The sequence below is a fragment of the Arvicanthis niloticus genome, chromosome 7 (assembly GCF_011762505.2).
Source record: "Arvicanthis niloticus isolate mArvNil1 chromosome 7, mArvNil1.pat.X, whole genome shotgun sequence".
Taxonomy (NCBI): domain Eukaryota; kingdom Metazoa; phylum Chordata; class Mammalia; order Rodentia; family Muridae; genus Arvicanthis; species Arvicanthis niloticus.
In genome coordinates, this window is record NC_047664.1 from 29,097,412 (window position 1) to 29,123,016 (window position 25,605).

Genomic DNA, 25,605 nt, shown 5'->3' on the forward strand with positions numbered 1-25,605 from the left:
ACAACAAATGTCACTGTGCTCCTTTATCAGGCCTGGCTGACCTCAGTGGAATCTGTCCCATAGCTTCTGGACTGACTGCACTGACTACCATAGAAGACCATGTTCACTTCTAAGTAGAGTGAGCGAGTCCCCTGGCCTGGGCAGGGGACAGCCTGAGATTTACTCATGTATTGGTCTTTTCTGCTTGTTTCGTTTGTTGAGAATCTTTAAACCTCAGTAAACTAGTTTTGGCTTGTTTATGAAAGGAGATACTCCTTTTCTGGAATATTCAGCAATATAGAAACTCTAGTTTTTATCTGATCCTCAGAGCAAGAACTGCTGTGCTCAGCCCTAGAGTGGAGTATTTGCCTATAACAAGTCGTGCATACTACATGTTCTTTTTTTAACTTACTAGGAGTTGGGAAATAGCTATGAGACTCAGATCTCAAATGTTCCTCTTTGAATATATACCTGATGTCTGGTGAGATATCAACATTCCCATATATACTGGACCCTGGGTTTGGAGGCTGGTAAGGGCTAATAGCTTTTGTTACTATGTCATAGAGAATTCTATCAGGAAAGTGAATCTTTCTGTGGTGAGTTACTGAAAGCTTCCTCCAACCCAGGTCAAAACTAACATTTTATTGTGAATAGCATTTCTTAGTTTTCAGTGTGTTTGCTACATAAGTGAGCTTTTATTGTGTATCTGGAAGAGTGGGCCAGTGTTCTACTCTTACACAGATAAAAGGGTTTTCTTTTAATCCCAAAGAGTAAAAATTCTTGTGGTTAAGTAGTGGTCATGGAGCATTGCCTGCTCCCAAGAGGAGTCATCTCATATGGCCCTCCTGCAAACACCACTTGATAAACTTCCACTTTTTTTTTTTTTTTTTTTTTTTTTTTGTTCAGCTCTTAGGGAAACTAAGGCCTACAAATTACAATGGTTTGTCCAGGCAGAGGCACCTGCTGGAAGATGCACAGCATCAGAGAATTTGCTGGGTTGGATCTGACATCTTAGTGACTCTGGAACAGCACCCATTACTTGGTTTGGATTCAGAAGAGGGTGTCCTGGGGCTGACTTCTGAAAGACAGTGCCCTGAAATGAGGTATTTTATGGGTAAACTTACATCCCTGCATTCGATGAGTAATACAGTAGACAGCATCTCTAAATAGTTCTCATGTACACCATAGTTTGGGTGTGGTCTTCTGTCTGTTTCATACATGCATATTCTAGGCCTTGCTTATCTGAATCTTGGATGTCTGCTTAGAGTTACATTTTGTTTTAAAAGGCAAGGTCAGTCATGAAAACTTTGACAAACCTTTCCCCTGACTTGTCTTTTTTTTTTTTTTTTTTCCAATCAGAAGACAACCTTGTTATAGAGGGAGCCCTGAATGGTGGGATTGCTGAATCCTGAGAGAAAATCTTATGGGTTTCTTATCTTAGGGTCCCTGTAAATCAGCTTGATTTGCCAAAACCATGTTCACAGGAAGAAGATTTGGTATACCTTGTTTTTGAAAGGTTTCATGGCTGTGCTTATATATATGTTCAATGGAGGTTTTGGCTGTAGAGGCATTGAAGAGCCCTCAGGACTAACTGGGGCCTGTCTCAGCTCAGCTACATATCTGTCATCAGCCTAGGTATGTACTTCCATCTTTCAAGTCTAGCTTTTCCTCCATTTTTTGAAACAGTTAACAAGTTTCTGACATTATGTCTCAGCTACATGGGGCCTTTATAGTGGGTATAGTTCTCAGGGGACACTGATTCTGTTTATAAAACTTATCCATAGCCTCATTAGAAAAGAGGATGAGTCTGATTGTGTGCTGGAAACCTTGTCAAATGTGGACCTCATCCAGTCCCTTTCCCTATAGCTGCCTCTGCAAGGTACCATTATGCTAAGACAGGGCATAGAGACTGCATTTCTAAATTACCTTGGGTTGTTTGGTTTTGGAAAATATTTACGGCAATGTAGTGTACACATCAGGAGTGCCTGAAGTTCAGAAATGCTGTATCTGGAATCTTGTCATTTTAGCTAATTAGAACGTTGATAAGTCTGTTGGATCCCCATGGCTGGGAAACTTGTCACGTGAAATTGCCATGAGGACTGGATACATACAGTGTTTGGCTTGATGATTGGTTCATAATTATTCAGGGAAATGATAACTGAAAAAACAGACTGTTATGGATTATAGATGCAGGAGTTAATGTTGGACATGAGGATTCCCCTCAGCTTCTTGGCGACTGGCTATGCTCTGGGTGAGAGTGGTGTTCCTTTATATATAAAGTTGAACACCAGATAGCCAATCACAGGGCATTTACTGCAATAGCCACACTATGGTGCAATAGTTTATGAACTGTCGTGGGGCTTATTACTTTGCTTGTTAGTGATAAAACCAGAAAGTTGAGGTTCTTGTTTTCTTGGAACTGCTATCTAGAGTTGTGGCTAGTAATTGACACCCAAACAGAACAGAGGCAGCTCATTTTACACTCAAAGGCTCTCTTCCAGTAAGGAGCAAACATAGGAATCCAGAGACCTCCAGGAGAGAAAGGAAACACCTTGGTGCCGACAGCATAAACAGATGCTGATTTGCTTCATGGTCTGTTTGTCAGCCGGGATGTATGTGCCAACTCTACCTGATTCCACTACAATGTCTTTAGCATCAACCAGGCATGGAAGCCAGATGGGAAACTGCAGGAATTACATACTTGGTGTTTTTCAGGGTAATTAAGTGTCAGTAAGCCTTTACATTCTGCGTCTGCTCTTCTTGGATGGCTAAAAAGCCAAAAAAAAAAAAAAAAAAAAAAAAAAAAAAAAAAAAAAAAAAAAAAAAAAAAAAAAAAAAAAAAAAAAAATCTATGAAACTTAAAGAAGATCCCGTTTAGATGTTGGCCTGGGGGCTACAGAGAGGTGAGAGAGGTTTGAATTTTCCCTGTTGAGTATACGGGCCTTGGGCTGCCTCATCTTGGGCCTCTCTAGTCTGGGTGAAAGTCATGAATCTCCTGTGGAATTTGGGGTTGATTTATCTGTCTGCATGCATACTGAGATTTTCATTCTCTGAACCATTTGCCTCATGTCGTCATAAGTCATCTTGCTTTCAGGAAACGCATTTCAAGCATTCTTCCCTTCAGTGAAAAGCTAACAGAAATAAAATCCAGCCGGGGGCCATGAACTGGTGGGAAAGTAGTAAGTACTCAGGAGTTTGGTCTCATATCATTTGGATCCACAGCTAGTGATTTGGAAATGCCAGAAACATTTTTTTATAATACTTTATACTTTCTAAACAGTTCCTCCTGGGACACACCCAGTGTTTTAACTTGGAGAGCTGGAAAGGTGTTTTGGGTTGTGTTCTAGTGACTCATCCCCTGAAGAACCCTGGCTGGACCTACCTGGTTGCAGCTGATCAGCACCTGCTGTGGGTGTGCCCAAGAGGAGCAGGCCAGGCCCTAGCCCTAAGGTGTTCTAACACTCAGGAAGAAGCTTCGCCCACTCTATCATGTTCCCACAACCCTAAATCTTAGCTTCTGCAGATCAATCATTTGCATAGATCTTTGAGAAGCATCTACATGGTAGTACTCATGGTTGTTCACAGTTGGATGAAGGTGACTCAGGACATCTGTTAGAATAGCATCTGTTCTCTTTGTGCCTTTCAAAAGTCCAGAAAGTTGGCATTTTCTGTGTCTCACTATGATTATGTTCTATAGAGGACATTCAGTGTAACCCCAGTAAGCACGAAACAGGACGAACAGGACTCACTTGTCCTAATGCTGTGTGTTTACACTAGATGCTTCTGCTCCTAATGCACGCATCTTTGACAAACCTGACTATAAAATATCAGCTTTTGTACATTGTCCCTTGGAGGATGAGTCGGGAGGGAGCCAGGCTTGAGGCATCATCATTCTCCACCACAACCTGTTTCCTCCATCAGGATCCCTGCCTGTTCTACTCATCATGCTACTCCTGACCTCACAGGAGATAGCTTAAAATCTCTGCCTGCTCCTTCTTCAGGCTCAGCTTCCCTGCTGCTTCCTGCAGGCTGCTCATCAAAACCAGTCATCTGTGGTATTAAGGGCAGCAGAGGTGGAAGCCAAAGGGCCACCTAGAAGGACAGCAGCAGAGGTATACCAGAGAGCCCTAGAAATAAGATGCACTTAGACCTGTGAACTGAAGTCATTGTTAGGCTGGAAAAGGACAACTTTTGGATTGTGGTAAGAAACTCAGAGCATAAAATAGACCTCTTCAACCATTTTCAAGTGAGTGTGGTTCACTTGTGTCAAGTTCATTTACATTGCCATGAGCTCTCACCATTCTCCATCTCCACACCTGTTTGTCTTTCAAAACCAACATCAATAAAATGTCAACTCTATATTTCCCCTTCCCCTGCCTCTGGCAACCATTATAAAAGTTTTTAAGTGTGTGTGTCTGGGGGGGGGGGGGGTGGTGGAAACGGCACCATGAATGCATAAATGCACTGTTTTAAAATATTATATAAAAACTTCCCAGATTTTTTTAAACAGAATGAATTCTCAACAAAATGAATACAGATCAAATTCAAGAAAACATCAAAATGAACATTTGTCATGATCAAGTCAGCATCATTCAGGAATGTGGGGACAGTTTAATACAGTGGCTCTCACCCTGTTAGTCACTCAAAAAACACAAATACTTATAGTATAATTCACAACAGTAGCAAAATTAGTAGCAGCAAAATAATTTTATGTTTGGGAGTCACCACAACATGAGGAACTGAGTTAAAAGATCACAACATTAGGAAAGTTGAGAACTACTGGTTCAACATGCAAATCAAAAAACGTTCCTAAAGAATTTTTAAACTGTACACGTATTTACTTTATGTATGTATGTGTGGTGGTATATACATGATTCTCTCTCTCTCTCTCTCTCTCTCTCTCTCTCTCTCTCTCTCTCTCTCTCTGTGTGTGTGTGTGTGTGTGTGTGTGTGAGAGAGAGAGAGAGAGAGAGAGAGAGAGAGAGAGAGAATATATCAGAGAACAACTCATGAGTTGATTCTCTCCTTCTCCCATGTGGATTCTGGAGATTGAACTCAAGTCATCAAGCTTGGCAGCAAGTGCTTTTACCCACTGAGAAACCTTTCTACCCCACAAATCAATAAATGTAATATGTCATATAGACTTAAAGACAGAAAATGCAGACATTTTGATACATCCAGAGAAAGCTTTTCAACAAAATTCAACATTCTTTTATAATGATGATCCGAAAGAAGCCCCACGACATAATACACGCTGTATTTGAGCAACCCACATCTGCTATTGTAGCAGATGGGAAAGGCTAAGCAAGCATGTCCACCAAAATCAGGAACAAGACAAGAACGCCCATTTTCTTAACTCTTACTTAGTATAGTGCTTATATCACTATAGATCGCTAATAAAACAAGAGAAATAAACAAGAGATACAAATAAAAAGAAAGGTACCATTATCTTTAGATGACATAATTCTATACATGAGACAGTTCAAGGTACTGTAACACTCTTAGAGCACATTCACACTCTTTGCAACATGAGAGGAGATCAGACTAACATGTGAAAAGCAGTGGCCTTCATACTCACCAATAACAAACATGCTGAGAAAGAAATCATTGAAATTATACCATTCATAAGATGATAAAAAACATAAAGCAAAATATCTTGGAGTAAACTTAACCGAGTATGTGAAAGACCTCTAAAATGCGAATGTTAAAATACTTAAGGAAGAAAATGAAGAAGTCACTTGAAGGTGGAAAGACATCATATTCTCTTGGACTAGAAAAACCAATATAATAAAGATAAGCATTTCATCAAGTTTCCTACAGATTCAATGCAATCCCAATTAAAATACCAACCTCATCTTCAAAGATGAAACAGTCCTAAAATTCATTTGGAAACATACAAGACCTCATAGCCATAGCAACCCTGAGCAGAAAGAGGAATCCTAGAGAAATTACTATACCTGATGTTAAGTTCTACTCCAGAGTCATCATAATAAAAACAGCATGACAATGGTGTAAAAATACACATTTCGGTTCATGTAATAGAAGACACATAATATCCCACAGCTACAGCTACATGATTTTTTTTTTTTTTTTTTTTTTTTTTTACAAAGATGCCTAAAATATTCATTGGAGAAAAACAATTGTAAGACTCCACGATTCGATGAAGGATGATACTCTGGACTCAAATAGTATGTGAACACATCGAGTGTTTTATTCTGCATGCTGGGGTTTCCCTACTAAGATAGAGACCAGCAAGTGAGCTCTCAGGCTCCTCTTAGAGCACATCTGGGGCAGATGAGCTTAGCTTACTTTACCTCTAGGCATTCAGGAATCCTTATTGAAGCATGAAGGCTGGGGTCTGGGGGTTTTCTATTAATTGACTTGCCTGGGCTTGCCTGGACTTGCTCAGTTCTTAGATCTAGTCTCCTTAACTGCCAATTTGAAGCCTGTCATGGAAGCCTAGCCTCTCACAATAAATCATTCTGAGGAAAAAAGCTATCTACACATAGTCGAATAAAAAAAAATAAATAAAAATCTATATCCTGATCTTTTACCTTGCTTAAAAAGTAACTGCAAATGTATTGGTGACCTTACTTTAATCCTAAAATTCTGAAAATGCTAAAGCAAAAAGTAGAGAAAGACTTCATGATGTCTACATCATGAGTAAGGGCTTTCCTGATCCTCAGAAAATAAGCTCAATTATCTACATACGTGACCTCATAATTTTTAAAAAAGATTTATTTATTTATACATCAGCATGTATATCTGCATGCCAGAAGAGGGGGATCAGATGACTTTATAGATGGCTGTGAGCTACCATGTGGTTGCCTGAAGTTGAACTCAGGACCTCTGGAAGAGCAGCCAGTACTTTTAACTGCTGAGCCATCTCTCCAGCCCCAATCTCATGAATTTTAAAAAGAAGAGGACATTTAAGGAAACTTATTTGGATGAAACAGTAGCATCCTACAAAATCAGAGAGAATGTTTGCCAGCTATAAACCTGACAAGGGATTAGCACCTACAATTACAAAGAACTCATAAAACTGTATAAGAAAACAAACAACCCAATCAGAAACTTGGCAAGGAGGTAAAGAGCAATCTCAAAAGAGAAAACAATAATAGCTAATAAGTAGTTTTTAAAATAGCCATCAGGAAATGCAAATTAGATGTTCCCAGATTCTATCTCAACCCTGCTGAAATGGCTCAGGAAGGAAAAGAGAGAGCTTGAGGAGAGGGTACTTAACTCACTGCTGGTGGCATTGTAAAATAGTTCAGCCATTATGGAAATGAGTGTGGAGCTTTCTTGCTAGGCTAAAAATAAACCTTTGTATGACCCAGCTCTGCTCCTGGGCATATATCTGAAGAATTTTATATCTTACTTACCACAGTGGGTTTTTTTGTTCATGTTTATTGTTTTCCTAATCACAATAGGAAGGAAATAGAATTAGTCTAGATGTCTGTTGAAAGATAATGAAAAAAATGTAGTTCATATGTAGAATAAGATTTTATTCAGCCACAGAGAAAAGCAGGAGTTTGCAATTCTCAGGAAAATGTGTGGAACTAAAAAAAAATGTATTAGGTGAGGAAATTCAGGATTCAGCGAGTCACACACTGTGTGTTTTTGGTCATCCATGCCGCGTAGCCCCCTGTCGTTTTATATATGCATATCTATGTAAGAGTAAGCAAGGGCAGAGATTGGGAGAATAGGAGGGAGCCCAGGGCAGGAGAAAACAATTATTTTCATCAGAAAATTACTCTGTGATTAAATCTTAGTAAACGTTACCTGTGCTGTATTTAAACCTCAAAAAGTTGTCTTTGATTGGAGCAACTTCTAGCCATTTATGAGAAAACGAAAAGTTCCTGATTATGTTCTTTTAAAAAATCTCTGTTCAGCTTTTTCCAGATGTATTTCCTCTTTTGTTAGTCATATTATTGAAAATGCTGTGATATTCGTTTTGCACATTTCTACACATTTAGCTGTTTGCCCTGAGTTTAATTTTGATGCCTTCATCATCAATTAACTATCATCATATAAACTTACATTTTTCTAAAGTGAAAATCCCACGTAAGGTAGTACTGAGGCAATGTGGATGAGGTAGTGTATGAAATGCACTTTATTGTGTGGGCTTATGGTTCCAAACATTTGGGGAAAGAAATAGTATAACCATGTATACAAATATAAAGAACATTTTTGTACAGCATCCTCTGCTTTCTAGAGATGTTCAGTAATAGACAAGTGTGGTGCCTCTACATTTTAACAGAAATATCAGTTGGAGTGGGTGTGGCCAGTTGGCTCAGACATCCCATACACACAGCATTGTTTTCTTGTTGGGTGTGGTCACAGAGAAAGAACCACTGAAGGGTCTCCATGAGTCCGTACATACTTCCAGCAATGTTTTCACACAATTTTTCTATATGTAGTTTTCAAAAAATGAAACTGTCTATTAGCAAAAATTAAACTGATAGGCCCATGAGCATGTTTCATGTAGATTTTTTTTTGTAGCTTTTGGTAGTATGCTAATTGCTGTTGTCAAATGAAATAAACGTAGCTGTAATGATGCCCCTTTGTCATTTATCATTGTATTACCATCTGTACATTACAGATGTTAGGACTTAGCTGGTCAGTGACAGGCAGGCACAAGGCATTTTCCTATTTTGGAGTTCCAGGCTGAGCATAGAGATGTAGAGACTCTTCATCTTGGTTGGAGGTTTTCCCCCAGGCCTGCCATACTCAGAGATAGGCACTCGGAAACTGTGATCTTCACAAGAGCAAAAGAGGATGACAAATAGGGAGAGGGGAGTGTACCACAAGGTTCATCTGGACGGGACTGCTCTAAGCAATCTGTCAGGACAGTAGAGGAGATAGGAGAGAGGCTGATGAGAGAGACTCCAGAGGTGTGGAGATCTGTAGAGTCTGGTGGGGCAAAGATGTGTGATGTCACTGAGATGGAAACTCCCTCAGTTGCTGGGATAAACCTGGCTACCTTTGTTGTATGTTCAGTGCGTTGTCAAATTTCTTCTTTAACAGAAATAACAAGTTTATACTATGGTTGTAAAATATGCTAATTTTCTTTAATATTGGCTGACTTGCTTTGTATGTATACACAATGTGCACATGTGCGTGCGTGCGCATACACAAACACACACACACACACACACACACACACACACACACACACACGCACGTGCACATGCATACACTCCAGTGCCCTGAGCAAACAGCTTTACTCAATAATATTACTACTGCCTTCCAGGTTGTATCAGGCAATGGTCAGTGGGCTATACCAGGTAGTTTAGGGTGCTGTGATGTATAGCCCTCATATAATGTTCCTTAAACACCATGGAAGGAGCCTAAGGCAGTGGAACTGACTGGCAAAGCACCTAGTTATTGTGGCTGTAAAGCTGTGAGGTTAACACTGAACTCATGAGATGGTAGGGTGGATGATGGGGACAGACTGCTTTACACTGAGTGTCGTGCCGTATAGCACTATGCTGCTGTAGTAGCTCAGGATACTGAGATGCATCCTGCTTGACTCTGCTCTGCCAAACTGGAAAATGTATCTTTCCTAAAAATTAGAGAATAAACAAAGTTTTCCTCAGGTAAGCACCTAAGGGAGGTAACTCAGAGGCTGGCTGCTTGCTAGGAGTCAAGGCTAACTGCTGAGTGTGGCTTTGTTGGAGTCTTTTCAATCTCTAAGCTTGGATTAACAGCTGTCTATCAAGGAGACTGAATAATAGAGTGGTTAAAATTTCAGATGCTGCGTAAATCATCTGGGTCTGAGGGTAGCTCTGCTTTCTCGTAACACTGGGACATTTCATATCATCTATTATAGATAACATTTGTTATCTTAAGATTGGCACAGATGGAAATATGAGATAATACTAACAATTTTCTTTTACTTTATTTTTTATTTCAAATTGTCTTTCTTTTTAATTGTTTTATCTCAGATAGCCCAGGTTGGTCATGAAACTCACTTATGTAGCACAAGCTGGCCCGGAACTGGCTATTTTCTAAATCAGCCTCCTGAGTGTTGGGGTTATAAGAGTGTACCACTGTTCCTGGACTTTCTGTTTTTAATGTCTATGAATGAGGAAGAAATGAGAAAAAAAACAGATAAAATATAGCATAACATGCAAATACCATAACTCAGATTGTATGTTTTTTTTTTAAGTTGATTTATGACTACTTAACCATAGCAGAGAATAATAACTGAGTGCCATTCCTCAGTCTTTGCTAACTATAGTGGGGACATCTGGAAGTTTACAGCCTCTTCTGGGTCCCATTTCCTGCTTGTTCACAATTCTAAATGATGTCTTGTGTTTTACAAGTAACACATATTACAGTAGCAAAGCACATGTCCCATCTGGCATCATCCAGACGCTGTCACTGGCCATTGTTTTCTGTGTCTTTCTAGACTGTTAGAAGTCTATTGCTATAATGAATTTCTCTCTAAAAATGTTTTCCTACACAAATATTTAGAAGCGTATTTAAAAGAAAACATGTTTTTGCTCATTGAATTTTATATTTTTAACTGTTGGTGCCAATATAGTCTTTTAAAATAATTTACTAATTTTATCATCCTGTTACTTATTTATTTAATTTATTGATTGATAATGTGTCTGCCATTGGTACTAATCTGCAGGTAATTTGTCCGCCTTTAAAAATTATGCTATCCTATCACAAGCTTCTTGAGAATAAATTTTTAGAAGTCTGTCTGATATCTTTGAAACCTCAAGCCAATATACCTGCAAAAGTCAGCGGGCAAGAGTTCAGGGTGCATGGCGGGCTCTCATTGCCTCTGTGTGGATCTGGCTGTAGCACTGCAGGGTAGGGAGGAAGCAGGTAGGAGGAGCACTGGAGTGTCAACTGGGCATCCTTTCTGCCTCTGCCTGACACTGAATGAGTGTGGGTCTTCAAGTGGACTCCAAATAAATCTAGGTTGCAAGATATTTTGAGATCTTGAAAGTAACTACTGAATGATTAGGTGGTTGTTAGGTAACCTGTGTAAGTTATAACAACAGATCCCAATGAATGTGAAGTGCTCCTAAGTAAATCATGGCTGCTGTCATAATAAAATACACAGGGTCTTTATAAATTAAGGTTTATTAACTTAGTATATAAATTAATGTGTATCATTTACATATGCACATAGTTTTAAATATGCTTATATATGAACATTATATAAACATACATATTTCTATAGGCCCATATAGGCATGTACACACACACACACACACACATTGGATCCAAGAGCACTTAATATTATAGACTTATTGATCCAGATCCTCAGAACTGGTCCCCCAGATCTTGAGCTGGAGAAGATGGAAGCAAGAACGCTGCAAAAATTTAGAGATGCCTACTTACTTAATAGTGGTGAGCCAGCATGTATAATTCCTAAAGGACCAGGCCAGTAAACTCAGATGCACACACCTAATATCTAAACCAGAGTGGCTAGAAAGTAGGACACGTTGCTTCCAGTGGGGAACCACAATTTTAGGATTTTCTTTTTCAAAACACTTACAAAAATGCTTTCCATGGTGTTTCTTTGAACTGGTTTGGTTTTTACTTGTTTGTTGAAGATATTGTCTGTTAGTACTGGAGACTGCTGGTGTACAACTTTAAAAGGACCCCACAGCTCTCAAGGTATTTCTGAAGCAAGCCATAAATGCTTTTGAGGATGAATCATCTGGAGGCAAGCATAAAACCCTCATCTGTGTTACCATTTTCCAGAAGGAAGATGAAGGCCCGTGCTCCACCACCTCCTGGAAAGCCTGCTGCCCAGAATGTCTACAGAGAACAGAAACTGCCTCTTGATGCCACACTGGGTTCACAGCAAAGCCTAGTCCACATGAAGGAGGCACTGCAGAATAGCACCTTGGACATCACTGTGGTTCTGCCCAGTGGACTCGAGAAGCAGAGTGTGGTCAATGGGAGGTAAGATCCTGGTATCTGAGTGGAGTGTCCTGCGTTTCTTCTCATGTGTGTGGGAAGAGAAGGAAGGATAGGTGTGGACATGTTATACTTAGTTTCAAATTGAATTTGACCCAGGTTAGAATGCATGCTATAGGCTGGTATAAGATCACAGGTATAAGATCCAGAATAGTCCCACTGGAAATAGTGTGGGCTTACTGGCCCAGCCAGGCTGTTCGTGTCTTTAAGGGGGCCAGAACTACAAACCTATCCTGGTAGAGTTTGGGCTCAGAGTTTATAGAGATACAAACATTTTCAAGATTATTTTATGTAAAAGTTAAACACAATGCTGATTAGTGTTGCTTTTAGCCTTGGTATACACCCGTGGCTGGGAATCTTGTGTTCTAAGATACCATACTTTTAGTTGTAATAGGTCCTATTATATTGTCTTTGAAAGTCTTATCATCAGCATAGTGTAAGAAGTTATTTTTCAGCAGGGTTCCTCCTTGGAGCCATTGTCTCAGATATAGGAAGCTCTTCATATTAGCATAAAGGAGGTGTTTGGACTTGAGACCAATCAATTCCTTGTGGTGTTTCCCCAGGCCCAGCTCACAGACTCTGAACTGTAAGAGTTTCTGTTTGTGTTTGTTTATTTTATAGAACAGTGATTACATTCTCAACACATTTCCCACAAAGCCTTAAAATGTTAGATGTATGTTATACTATCATAGTTTAAAACTGATTTTAGAATGCATGGCATTCTACCAGTAAATGTGTAGTTATGTTTTTATATATTGTTCCAGTTGATAGTTACCGATTTCTCTTCTCTTAGACCGTGACATCTGGATAATATTTCATGAATCTTGCTTGACAAGCACAAGGAAAGGTGGAGTTCCTCCTAGAAAGTAGAAATGTTTCTGGAAAATGCTTTCAAGTGAATGCATTGTGCTGTCTCTGCCCTTGGTTCCCTTCTCCCTATAGAGCAGAAGTTATCACCATGCAGTTCTGAAAGATTGCTACCAAGACTACTGAGAGCCTTATCAATTATTCAGATAACATTCTCTTTCTAAGCAGGGAAGCTTAGAGTGAGGAAGAGCCAGCATCAGACCAGAAGCCTCTGTCCTTGGGCTGTTCTGTGCTACAGTCGAGGGCAAGCTTTATCCTTTAATAAGAAGAAGGGGGCTGGTATCAGATTCCTGACTTTTATTTTTTCCTCTCTCTCTTCTGCTTAAGCAGTAGCTTTAGCAAAGAGCATGCCCATCTTGCCCTAAACTGCAGTTTCAAAATATAGCCAGTCCTGAACCATGTATTTCCTGATGGAAAAAGCCTGCTAGTCGATAACTGCTTATGACTGCATTCTGAAAATCATACTTGGTTTTGATTTTTTTTGAGCTGCTCTTGAATTTAAAAACACAAATAAAAGCCCCAATCTGCTTTAAATATTAAGACATAAGGATCGGCCTTGGAACTGTTCCTGACTAAGGAAGAAGGCCTGGCAAGCCTTTAGGAGTGGGGCTGCCAGCTCTCTGCATGGCGGGTGGGAAGGAAGCCAGCAGCCCCATTGCTTTAATTGGGAGCACAAGTGAAGAGAGTATCTTTGAAGACACAGTCCCCTCAGCCCCGGGGGAGCTTCATAAAAGGCTCTTAAGTGTTGACAGTGTCGGGCTGTGTCATCTTAGTGTAGAAAATTAGTCACATCCATATTGGTTCACACAGTTAAGGGACATCTGGCAGAGAAAGGCCAATGTTTCTTTTTCCAGAAGAGAGGGAATCCCTTCCAGTGTTTATCCTGTAATTCTGCCCCTAAGAACCTAAATACCACAGAATAGACAAGTTCATACCTGTGCGGGCAATTCCAGGTCATGAGCCTTGTAAGGCTGTGTAAGGACTTCCACTTCCTATAAGCCTATAAGAGAAGCTATTTAAAAAAAAAAAAAAACCTCATTATTTTAAGAAAGGAATTACCATACCCAATTTACCCCTCCCTCCCTCTATCCCTCCCTCTATCTCTCCCACCCTCTCCCTCCCTTCCTTCTAATAAAGGAGACTATTTTTTCTGTAAAGAACTAACAAGATTAAAGGTCTGGCATTTAAATTACCAAGCCTTGCTATTGTAGAAAAGGAAGGAAGTGTTTTTAGTGGCATAAAGCTTGGTAGAAGGTACTGTGCTTGCTCGGATACTGTTCATAATCATTTCTGTGGGCTACTGATAGATTACTAAATATGAAAATGTTCCTTATCCACTAAAAAAACTAAATAATGAATTACAAAAAAAAAAAAAAAAAAAAAAAACCTAAATAATAAATTACACTGGGAGGAAGGTATCTCAGCCAGCATGGGAAAGCAGAACATTCGCCGAGCAGCCCTCAAGTGAAGGATGAAGGGCAATGTTACAGAGTCTAGACTCAGGAGTGAGACAGAGGAGCCTGCACGAACAGTGCTTCTGCTGAAGCCTACACAAGTTATAAGAAATCTGGCTTCAGAGTATTAATTTTCTTCAAACACAAGGAAAAACAAACATTAAAAGTGGCATGTAAAATGTACATGACTTTTAAGACACTCCAAATTAGTTCCTCAAAGGTAATTAATCTGCCACAGTCATCTACTAAATGAGGATCATATGGAAGACACCTGCCTCTCCTATAAGCTGGATACAGAATACTATAGACCAGTATTTGAATATGTGTAGGCTGCAACTCCCTTGGGGGTGGAATGATCCTTTCACAGGGATTATATATCAGATATCCTGCATACTAGATATTTACATACATTGCAATTCTAACAGTAGCCAAATGAAATTAGGAAGTAGCAACAAAAATAATTTTATGGTTTGGGGTCACCACTCAAGGAACTGGTGGAAGCCTTAGGAAGATTGAGATCCACTTCTGTAGACTCTGAAGAAAGGTAACCTCGAAGACACAGGTGAAAGACAACGAGGACAGAGTTTTAAAAGGGCCAGAGTTACTGTGGTCAGAAAAGGGATACCTTCAGGGCAGAACATGTCTACATCTGCCCAGGTAACCCACATCATATGTTGTCATTACTGGATAGGACAAACACCAGATTTTTCTGGATTCCTAGGTGATCTCCTCTTTTTAGATCAAAGATTTCAACCAATGTTCCTTTCAGGTGGCTTTAGAGTTCAGTTGCTTTAAGAGGGCAGATTTCATTAGTTAGCAGCCTGTACCTCTCTCTAACCCAACAGTTAGAGCATTTATAGACAAGCAACAGATGCATGGCCTTGACTGACCCTGTCTCTGGCATTTTATTCCATTCTTCTAGGTCTAGCATTTGTTAACCAGGACCTAGGCTCTCTTGAAACTGGATTCTCGCTCGAGATTTCAGCTCAAGTCCCAAGGCTTGCATCTGGCTGTCAGACTCCCCTGTCAATGGATCTATTTCTGGTCCCCATCTTGTTCTTGAGCATGTTAGTGTTTTGCACATGTTCTTTGGCGAAAATCCTCAATACAGACTGTCTGCCAAGGACTTTGATTGCATGCTACCTTGCCTCTTAGATGCCACACGAACCGGTCAGACCAGATTTTCTCTTAGGATCTGCATTGACCTCTTTGTATGCTTCACCCATTGCTTAGGGCCACATGCTGGCCTTGGTCCATACAAGAAACTAGGACACATTGGAACACTTAAGATGTGGCCATGCATACAAATCGTTTGTTTTAAAACTGTGATATACCTGTGAAAGCAGTTTTCATACCTAGCACCCAGTGATCCATACAGTCAACAAAGGTTCCAAATGTACATATCTTGATATTTAATATTAAAGCATTCTAAAGATGAGCCCCTACACTGGTAGCATTGATAACACCAGAGAACTTGTAAGAAGTATAGGTTTTGCAGCCCCACCCAAGCCTGGCTGAATTAGAACCACAGGTGAAATCCATCAAGCCTCAAAGAGAATTTCTCTGCTCACAGCATGCTCTGCCCTTTACCTAGCATTCTGTCCTGAGAGTGATTCTGGGCTCTTACTGGCCCTATGCCATGAGGAAGGAGACTGTAGTATACATAGACTACAAAGAGGTCTCCTCATTCTTACCACATGAGACCTAGTGTCTTAAGTACCTTTCTATCTATCCTGTGCATCTCAGGGTATTGTATAACAGCAAGCTTGGGTCTATAGAGAAATTCCCTTTGTCCCCGGAGAGTTGTTCATTTGTGGCCTCTCTGACACCAGCATGTGTGCAGTGGTGATACAGACCCTTCATTTCCTGTCCCTCAGTAGGACTATGAAAACAGCCATATAAGGCAGATGACCAGTTTCTTACTGAAGTCACTGACTTAGGCAAAACCATTTTTTTGAACTTTGTATGCATTTAGAAATCAACATTCTTTTAAGAGAAAGAAGTTTATAATAATTCTACTCACATTTCAAATTTAAAATCAGAGTTTATAATAAGTACCCAGAAACAGTCTCTTCTCTGTGTTATGAATGGTAAAAGCCACTGTGCAGCAGAGGGCAAAGCAGTTGGAAAAAAAAAAAAGCCATGGATGATAAATAGGAGAAAAAAATTAAAAGAAATTTTAAGTTAATTTTAAAGGTAAGTTTTAGGTGAGCCCTCTTGCTCAGCTTGCTTGTTTTGGGGGTGTTCACTCCCCCTTTTTACTATATTTTTTCTTCTGCTAAGCTTGTGATTTTACATTAATGGTGGTTAGATGGAGAAGTGCTACAGACTAGTATTTGCATATTTTATCCAGGTTCCTGGGTCTTCTTATGGCACCATCACTGGAGCCATCTCTAGCATTTTATAACTTTCTAACATGCCTGACCCTGCCTTTGACATTCTGAATATGTCTGATTGCTGAGTTTCTTGCATTCCTTGGGAGATGGGGAAAATATTTTGCAATTCAAGGGTCTGATGTCACTTGGTGAGAGCAGGGTGGCATTCAGTCAAATACAGACCGTGATCCTCTGCCAAGGCTGTTTGAAATTCACATGGAAAAGAGCAGTGAAGTGTCATGTACTTAGCAAGCAGTGGCATGGTGCCTGGTACTGGGCTGACACTGTTTAGTATCTTGAAGCTATTAATTCATGGAAATCTCCAGCAACCCTCTAAGCTGGGCTCTAGCCTATTGTCCCACAGTGAGGAAACTAAGGCACAAAGCAATGCAGCCAGTTTTCCTGGCTCAGAGAGGCCATGCATATCGATCCTAGGATCTCACACAGGCTATGTAAGTTTTCCTCTTACAGAACACCATCACAGGAAAGACACTACTAGTTCTTGGTCAGAGGATGATGTCAGGAAAGCTGTGGACCAGAGGCCAGGACTTCTCTAGGAGATCATGGTGAGGAGAGGCCAGACTCAGCAGGTGGTGAGAATGAAGGGGAGTGGCCAAGCAGCTTTGCCAGTCTTTGGACAATTCTCTGTGGCCCTGTGACACAGTGACCTACTAAGACCATGCAGAGGCATATACATAACACCCAATTAATAAAGTCATCAGTTCTTTGTTCATAGACAACAAAAGGCAAGTTGGGATCTGTTAGATCTGTAATAAAACCCCATAGGGACTGTAGGCAGCTAGTGGTTTTGTTCATGCTTTGGCATTGTCAATATGCAGATGGTTGTCTTTCCCTTTATGGATAGGTTTCTCCAGGAGTACCAAAGGAGCTTATGAGGAGCTTCTTAAGAGTTTTTTTTTTTTTTTTTTCAAGTGCCATTCAATAGCATTTTAACAGGCATGTTACAAACTGGAAAAGACCTGGTCCCCTTACACTTTGTTTCGCACTGGCTCCTGAGGAATGTACCATTGCAAAGTCATGACTAGTCATACCAGTGAGAATCCTCTTTTAAATAAATTGTCAATCCCCTCATGATGTGGAATAAATTGACCCAGTGTCCTATGTTTTCTTTCATTGACCAAGGTTCCCATTAGACTTCCCAATTCAGTCCTCAGGAGACAGCTCCACCAGGGCTCTCACAGTAAAGGATGGTTAGGGCAATGTGGAGCAGCTAAGAGTACCAAAGGAGCTTATGAGGAGCTATCTGCCCCCAACCTCCTTACCTTTCCATAATGACTGATCTGAGCTGAATGTTGATTCTAGACACCAGGAAGGTTATGTGGACATGTTTGCTTTTCAAGGCTGAATTCATGACTGTGCTCTTTGCATAAAGCAAATGCATGGTGACCCATGGCTAGTTTATCGTGTTCTATAGTCTTTGGTGTTCTGGGGTTTGCTCTGTTTGTTTCTGTGCCTCTCCTCTCTCCCTTCACTTCATAATAAGTTGGAGTAGGTAGGTTATTGGTTGTTGATAACTGTTTCCACCCTTGAATGTTGAAATGTAACTGCAACTTTCTTAGAAAGAAACATTCTCTAGGAGAACTACATATTTTCCTTGGTGACTTGGGAGGACAGAGTACAGTAGGGATTGGGTCAGCTGATTTCGAAATATCATTTGACATATAAAGTTGAGATTTGAACACCTAGTTATATACATTTATATAACTGGTGAATGCTGTCAATACATAGAGTTGCATGTACTGGCTTCTGCTAAGGCAGAGGGTATGTTCTCTGCAATGGAGAAAGAACTGTGTTTTGGACCTTAATGTTTGGATGGTAGTAGTCAGGAGCTATATTTTTTTATAGTTTATATTTATACATTTATGTAGTTGAAATGGATTTCCCAGAGGGGTTAATGGAGACAAGCTGGAATCAGTATCCACAGACCTGGGTGTACCTTGAGTCCCAGAACCATCAGCTTATGGAAACCCCAAAATGGCACAAAGTGTGACGTATAGTAGATCTAGGCTACCAGAGAGACAATGAAGCATCATCAAGAATGAAAATCTGGAACCAAATGCATTGTTTTTATTTTATATATGCATAAAATAAGTTCATACATAAAATAAATGCATTTATTTTCTAACAGAAAATTATACCAGATATTCAAAGAATGCTTCTTAAACTCTTCAACAACAGCAACAAAAGAATTTACATCTCAAACTACAATATCAGTAAACAACAGGCTGTCATCCAAAATGAACAAGTATGAAAAAGAAACTTCAATACAATACTAGCACATAAAATTCAATATTGTTTTAGCACTGTTCCAAGACATTTCTTTGTGCAGAAGGTTTTGCTGTAGTACATGATGCATGTCAGTGTGTGCTCTCCTTTTGACTTTTAAGTTCTGTGTTGAGAGAAAGGTGAGTGTGTAGCCAAGCTAGAAGAATTGGAATTCATTGCAGGGTTTCTCCTGCTCATGCCGTGGTCTCTAAGTGAATGTTGAATGTGTTCTTGTCCCTCCCATCCAGTGTCCTAGGGAGACAGGGAACCAGGTTCATGAGAATTATTGTTGTACATGAGAATTATGCGTTGATGCATGATGTTAATGTCCTCTTACATAGAAGATGTGGTAAGCATTGCCCTGGAGATAATAGTGAGTGTTTCTTTGGAGTAATCTGAATGATCTAAATATTTAGTTACAATAAGTGAGAAATAAGGCATTTGGGGGATTCTTCTGGCATTGGATTTTCTCAATGGGAAGGAGGGAGGGACAAAGGCAACTACTCATTGCTGTGATTTGTTTTTTTCTGAGCTGAGACTAGGCTTTATTTATTTTATAGCTTTTCAAATAAATGACCTAGCAATGCAGTACCCAAGTAAGAGATCTGTTATATTTTCTAAATTAAACTTTATAAATTCTCCTTTGTTTTCTTATCTCTCTCTCTCTCTCTCTCTCTCTCTCTCTCTCTCTCTCTCTCTCTGTGTGTGTGTGTGTGTGTGTGTGTGTGTGTGATTTTTATTGTATTGCAGTCAGTTATTATATATCCATCATGGCGAGATATTTTAAAATCATGACTAGATATTCAATTTTATAAGATATTTTCAGTACTAATCGAGATGTATATGTGTGTTTTTGTGGTTCATTTTGACAGTATGATATATCACAATATTTATTGACTTGAATGCATATATTGAGCCAGGCTTGGATTCCAGAAATAGATCCTACTTGTTCATGGATATGATCTTTTTACTGTGCTGTTGAATTGCATTAGTAGTTTTTTATTGAGGATTTTTGTTTTCATTCCTTTTTGTTTTGGATGACAGCCTCTGTTTTCCTGATTGTATAGTGTGGAGTTGCTCAGTCTTTTGTTGCCGTTGTTGAAGAGTTTAAGAAGCATTGCTGTGGTATTCTTTGGATAGTCAGTATAATTTTTGGTTGCAGACTTTGGTTTTAGATTTTCGTTTTAGGTGAGGTTTAATTACTGATTCAGTCTCTTTATTTGCTATTGGTATGTTCAAGATTCCCCTTTCTCATTGATTTGGTCTTGGTAGAATTTGTCAGTTTTTCCTAGGTAATATCTAATTTGTTAGTTCGTTGTTCATCAAAATGCCTATCATTTTTTTCAACTTAAAATTTAAGGTTTTTTTTCCCGCGTACTTTACACTTACAAATAATGAGAAAATTCATGCCATGGAACCATAGGCTGTGTAGTTTTTGCTTACAGAATTTAGTTAAGTTAGCAGATCCATGGATCTAACTAGAAATGTAACTCTTGTTTTTATGTATTATGATTTTGATGGGTTATTAAAATGGACTGTTGGTTAGCATTGAAATGGTTAACATGCCATCATAGAATTATGCATAAAAACTTAAAAGTTTTAAAATTGCTACTACTATCCTTCTCCTCTCCTTCTTCCTCGTCTTCTTTTTCACACAAGTCTATTCTTTTTCATCCAGCCACATGACCATTTGTTCAGCCTTATTCAGACAGAAGGGAACCTACAGACAGTCTTGATAACTGTGATTTGTTTTCTCCTTTTCAGCCATGCAATGATGGACCTACTGGTTGAACTCTGCCTTCAGAACCACCTGAATCCTTCTCACCATGTTCTAGAGATCTGGTCTTCTGAGACCCAACAGCCTTTGAGTTTTAAGCCAAATACGTTGATTGGGTCCTTGAATGTACATACTGTACTTCTGAAAGAAAAAGTTCCTGAAGAAAAAGTTAAGCCTGGTCTAACCAAGGCTCCTGAGGTCAGTGGTGCCTATGCAGTATCTGAGAACACACACACACACGTGTGTGTGTGTGTGTGTGTGTGTGTGTGTGTGTATGTGTATGTGTATGTGTATATGTGAATGTGCTGGACTGCTAGAGAGGCCAGTGGTGGTCTTTGAGTACCAAATACACAGCTCTTTGTTGAGGTTTCTTCTTTTATACCTAGTATAACTAATACTATTATACCAGGTACTAACTGGGTTTGCTTTCAGGAGATAGAACTTTCCAAATTTACTAATGTTTATTGTTGTAATACTGGTCCTTTCTATTTTATGCAAATAGAATTGTTGTCTGACCATCAGACCCTTCTTGAGGATGGAAATGTTCCTAAATCTTCATTTTACCAAATGATAGTCACAGGTCCTGTGTAGTTATATTGGAATCTAGCTAATATAATCAAGAAATAGATTTTTTGGGTTTATTGAGTTTTACTTATTAACTGTTGACTGCTTTCTTGACATATATTTCTGGGTTTCTTTTGGCTTCAGGAGGCACAGCTGCATAAAAGAATTTACTGTCTTAGAGAAAGAGAAGAGATAGGCCCTTTAGAAAAAAAAAGTTTTGATTTTTGACTCTTGCTATTTGTTTTCTTTTGGTTCTGAAAAAGGGGAGGGGAAATATGAAGTTGAGTAGGATATAAGAAGTGGGAAGAAACTGTGAGGAGTTGAGGAAGAGGAAAGAATATGATCAAAATATTGTTTAAATCTTAAAAAATTGTTTTCAGGAATATTTATACTGTTACATCCAGGAAATGTCTTAGTTGTCATTTTATTACAGCCATAAATGATCAAGTAAAATTAATTCCAAAGTCTTACATGGTTTTGTAATGTTCTTGAGCATGACCTTAAGGCTCTAGTTAAGACTAGTTAAGTACTAGCCAGATCAGATTCTTGAAAGATTCGCTCAAAACTTGTTTTCAAAATTGGCAGTTATTCCAGTATTTTTTTTCCTGTGAATTTTTAGTTTTCAGTGATTAGTAATATGTAATTGGTTCCTTTCCATCCTCAGTCTGTAGGAGAACCTCAATGGCACTTCAAACATAACCAGTGTTTCATGGAGAAGGGACCTCTTCACATCCTGTGGTGTCTCTTAACTGCCTGGGCTCCAGGGAGATTAAGCCAAGTTTTGTGCATAGTTCCTCTTGCAGAATCCCAGGCGGGAGCAGTGCCCCATATTTCTTCTGAATTCCATCTCATTAAGTCCACTAAGCCTGCTTCTTAGAATCCAAGGGGACCATGTCATTCATCTGTCACCCTTCACACATGCTATTTTGACCTTTGCAAGGTCTTTGTACACTGTGGGGAACAGTGAGGATGAATCGGAGTAGTCTGCATGAAACTTTGACTCCTACAAGGTTTTGATGGGCCACTAAGAGTCAGTATAGATACTTATAATCAGCAAATTCTTTCTGATCATTATGTCTGGTATTTGAGAAAAATTACATGCATTTCTGGCTTAATGTAAAAATATAGTGCATGTATGTATATATGCATATATCTGTATTCACACATAAGTGTGTATATGCCTTATATGTACTTATATATAATGTCTTTATAAGCATATATATTCACATATGTATGTGATATTTTGGCCTCTTCAGCATTTTTTGTGTGTGTGTGTTACAAGACTTATTTTTAAAACTATTTCTATCACAAACACCTTTCTTTTAGGGAAAAATATATAAATGATTTGTGCTCAAGTCTAGCCAGAATCTGTGAAAGACTGAACATTCACAGAATTTAAATTTAGATATCTCACTTATGTCAGTTTCTCCTTGTTGCTTAGCAGTTGCCAATTAATACAAGAGAGTCTAGCAAATATCTAATATTTTGTACATTTCTTTTCCAGTATTCATTATGCTATTTTTCCAGAACCCACCAACTTTGTGGAAGAAAGATCAGGGTCAGGGTCCTGGAAATTTGAGGTCCTGCCATACTCAATCCTAGAATTAAAACAGAAATTAAAGCAATTGCAGGAAGATGCACTCACAAAATTTGTATGTCTGGTGTGTTCTTTCAGAAATCAGTACGTCTGGTAGTGAACTACCTGAGAACACAGAAAGCTGTCGTGCGGGTGAGCCCTGAGGTGCCACTGCAAAATATTCTACCGGTCATCTGTGCGAAGTGTGAGGTCAGCCCAGATCATGTGGTTCTGCTCAGGGACAATGCTGCCGGGGAAGAGCTGGAGCTGTCCAAGTCCCTGAATGAACTAGGGATCAAGGAGCTGTATGCATGGGACAACAGAAGAGGTGAGACTCACCACATTATACATACCCTGATGTGGCCACATTGCACATGCCCTGATATGTAGTGACTGGGACAAAAGGTATGTACACAAACCTGCATTCTTCCCCTGCAGCTGTCGGGAACACTATCTAGAGGTAGGTGTGGAAAGCTTCAGGCACCTGGGGTTTTCTCCAGTGGTAAAACAGGCAAAAGAAGAATGTAGGTTGTTGTCAAACCCTACGAAGCCAAGTACGCCTCTTTCCCCCCACATCTGCAAATGCCTTTGGCCTTCTGTCTTCCTCTGAGTTCTAAGGAGTAACAGCAAATAAAAACAGTGAGGAGCAAGTACGCCTTTTGCTGCCCCTGCTCAGAGACCACTTAGAACATTGCATGAGTTTTGCTTCTGGTGTCTTTGCTCCCAGGTTTTAGCCACTGCTTGAATCTAGGATCACTCTCCAGAAGCACACTGACCTCTCAAAGCAACCAATTCTGATTCCTGTGATCAGTCCTGCAGATAAATTCTACACTAGTTTATTGCTAGCGCTGTACCTATGGTGTGCCTGTGGTGCGTTGCAGCACAGTCATTAGCATAGATGAGTGGCAGCCCCTGTGCAATGTTGCTACAGGGCCATATATTATGTATTTAGATTTTTCCGATTGGCTTAATGGTTTTGATTTTTAGTTAACTATCAGACAAAAACATAAAATTGGTAGTCCTTGACTTTATAGTTTTAAGATGGATTTTCAGGTGTGCTGTGGAACTCTGCCGTTGTGACTTAGCTGTTGCTATCATGAACTCAGAGCAGCCACGACTACCTGCAGGGCACCCTTACAAAACCGGGCAGACTGACATGATGGCTATCTATGTTACTTGTTATTTATTCTCCAGATCAATTGAACTTTTAAGGATATGCAGTTGGTCTTCTATAGCCTTTAACATGCAGCTCTTTAGATAATCTCTCCTAAAAATGTGTTTTTCCTTATTAGCAAATATATTGTGAAAACAGTGGTCATGCTGTCCCCTATGGGTCCAGGCCACACTTTACCTTCCCTGGGGATTCTGTATTCATCCTCTCATCTGTCATACAAGAAATGTAGTGTCAGGTATGTGGAATAGCCTCCTGAAAAGAGTGCTCTGACAGAGTATTACATCTGGTCAGGTTTATTGCTGCTGATGTTGTAGTACTTGAGAGTAAACTCAGGGCCTCATACCTGATCTCCCAACCAGTATCTCTTAAAAGCACAGACAGGACTCCCAGCGTCAGTGGCACACCCAGTTGCTATGAGTGTGTTTGGTTATGCTTAAGTTTGGATTATGGAATATTTTAGAGGAAAAAAAACACAAAAGGAAAAAGAAAATCTCTTCTACAAAAAAGAAGGAAAGGGAAGGAAAAAGAAAAAAAAACTGTCCTATGTTTAGGAATCAGAGTGAAAGGCTTGCACACCGAGGCCTCTTATACACCATGCTTGGACATAGTTTGAAAAACAGAAGTCAAACTGCTTCCTGGAGAAGCCATACAAACCTGACCCTCTCTCTGTTAAGGAGAAGCCCCACTACTCCCAGTTATCAGAGACATGGAAGTTGAAGGCTTCAGCAGGGCTAACACAGCTTTTACAATCTACTGGCATGGAGAGTTTCTGAACACAAAATGCAGCCAATTTGCATTTCTGCTCTTTACTGGAACTAGCTACTCCAAATACCCTGAGGACACTGCTCACTGCCTGACAATCTATTTCCCTGCCCCATGGTGGGCAGACCTCCAAGTCCAAGGCAAGCTGTCTGTCTTTTACCTATAACATGCCTCTTTTGGTAACCTTGGTTACCAACCATCCTGCCTCATGTGTCTGTACCTCATCTTGCTGACTACCAAACATCTAAGAAGAAAGGAGAATCCAGAGGGTGTCCTTGACAACCTTTCTCTCTTCTGAAGTTGACCAGCAGAACTTCTAGAGTGTATGTGGGGTGCCCTTGCAAGGGGCTAGAGGGCAGGAGGTAGCCTTCTTTTGCTCATCTCTGCAGCTGACAGAGAAAGGGGAGATGGCCACTAGAGGTTACTGTGCCTCCGCTGTCTGGACACTGAAGGAGCAGCTTGAAGAATTCCAAGGCTCTGCTGCCCCCTGTGCTCACAGCAGGCATAGCAGCCTGTTGCTAGGACTAAGAACCCAGGCCTGGAGGTACAGGCCAGCTCTACATATGCCTTTGTCTCTATTGTGGGTGGAGTAACCCACACTTGAGGCTGAGAAAGTACTTAGATCTTTGGTTTGGGCTGCTGCAGACCTCCAAGCTGTTCTCATTTTCTCATCACCTGCCTTTTCCAGTTCTTCTGACCAAAACGCAGTCTGAGCCTTCCCTGAGCTGTCAAGGTACAGTGAGCTCACAGGCTGCACTCTGCATGGCTCCAGATGGGAGGGTGCATGGAGGTGATGTGTCTGTCAGACCTCAAAGGAACTGAGTTTTGCTCGAGGCATTTTG

The 25,605-nt window shown here is 40.0% G+C and overlaps 1 protein-coding gene across 7 annotated transcripts in view; it reads left to right on the forward strand.

The window, feature by feature from the left end:
* Positions 1 to 25,605, forward strand: part of Cobl (cordon-bleu WH2 repeat protein) — a 236,147-nt gene that overhangs the window by 73,033 nt on the left and 137,509 nt on the right. For 4 of the 7 annotated variants that reach the window (XM_076938104.1, XM_076938105.1, XM_076938106.1 and 1 more), the window contains exons 2-5: positions 886 to 1,082; positions 11,710 to 11,913; positions 20,675 to 20,885; positions 22,927 to 23,155. In XM_076938104.1, the coding sequence (XP_076794219.1) occupies positions 886 to 1,082; positions 11,710 to 11,913; positions 20,675 to 20,885; positions 22,927 to 23,155 (841 nt within the window). Of the gene's footprint in view, positions 1 to 885; positions 1,083 to 11,709; positions 11,914 to 20,674; positions 20,886 to 22,926; positions 23,156 to 25,451; positions 25,497 to 25,605 lie in introns of all 7 variants that reach the window. The other 3 variants (XM_034508865.2, XM_076938107.1, XM_076938103.1) reach the window with 2 other exon arrangements.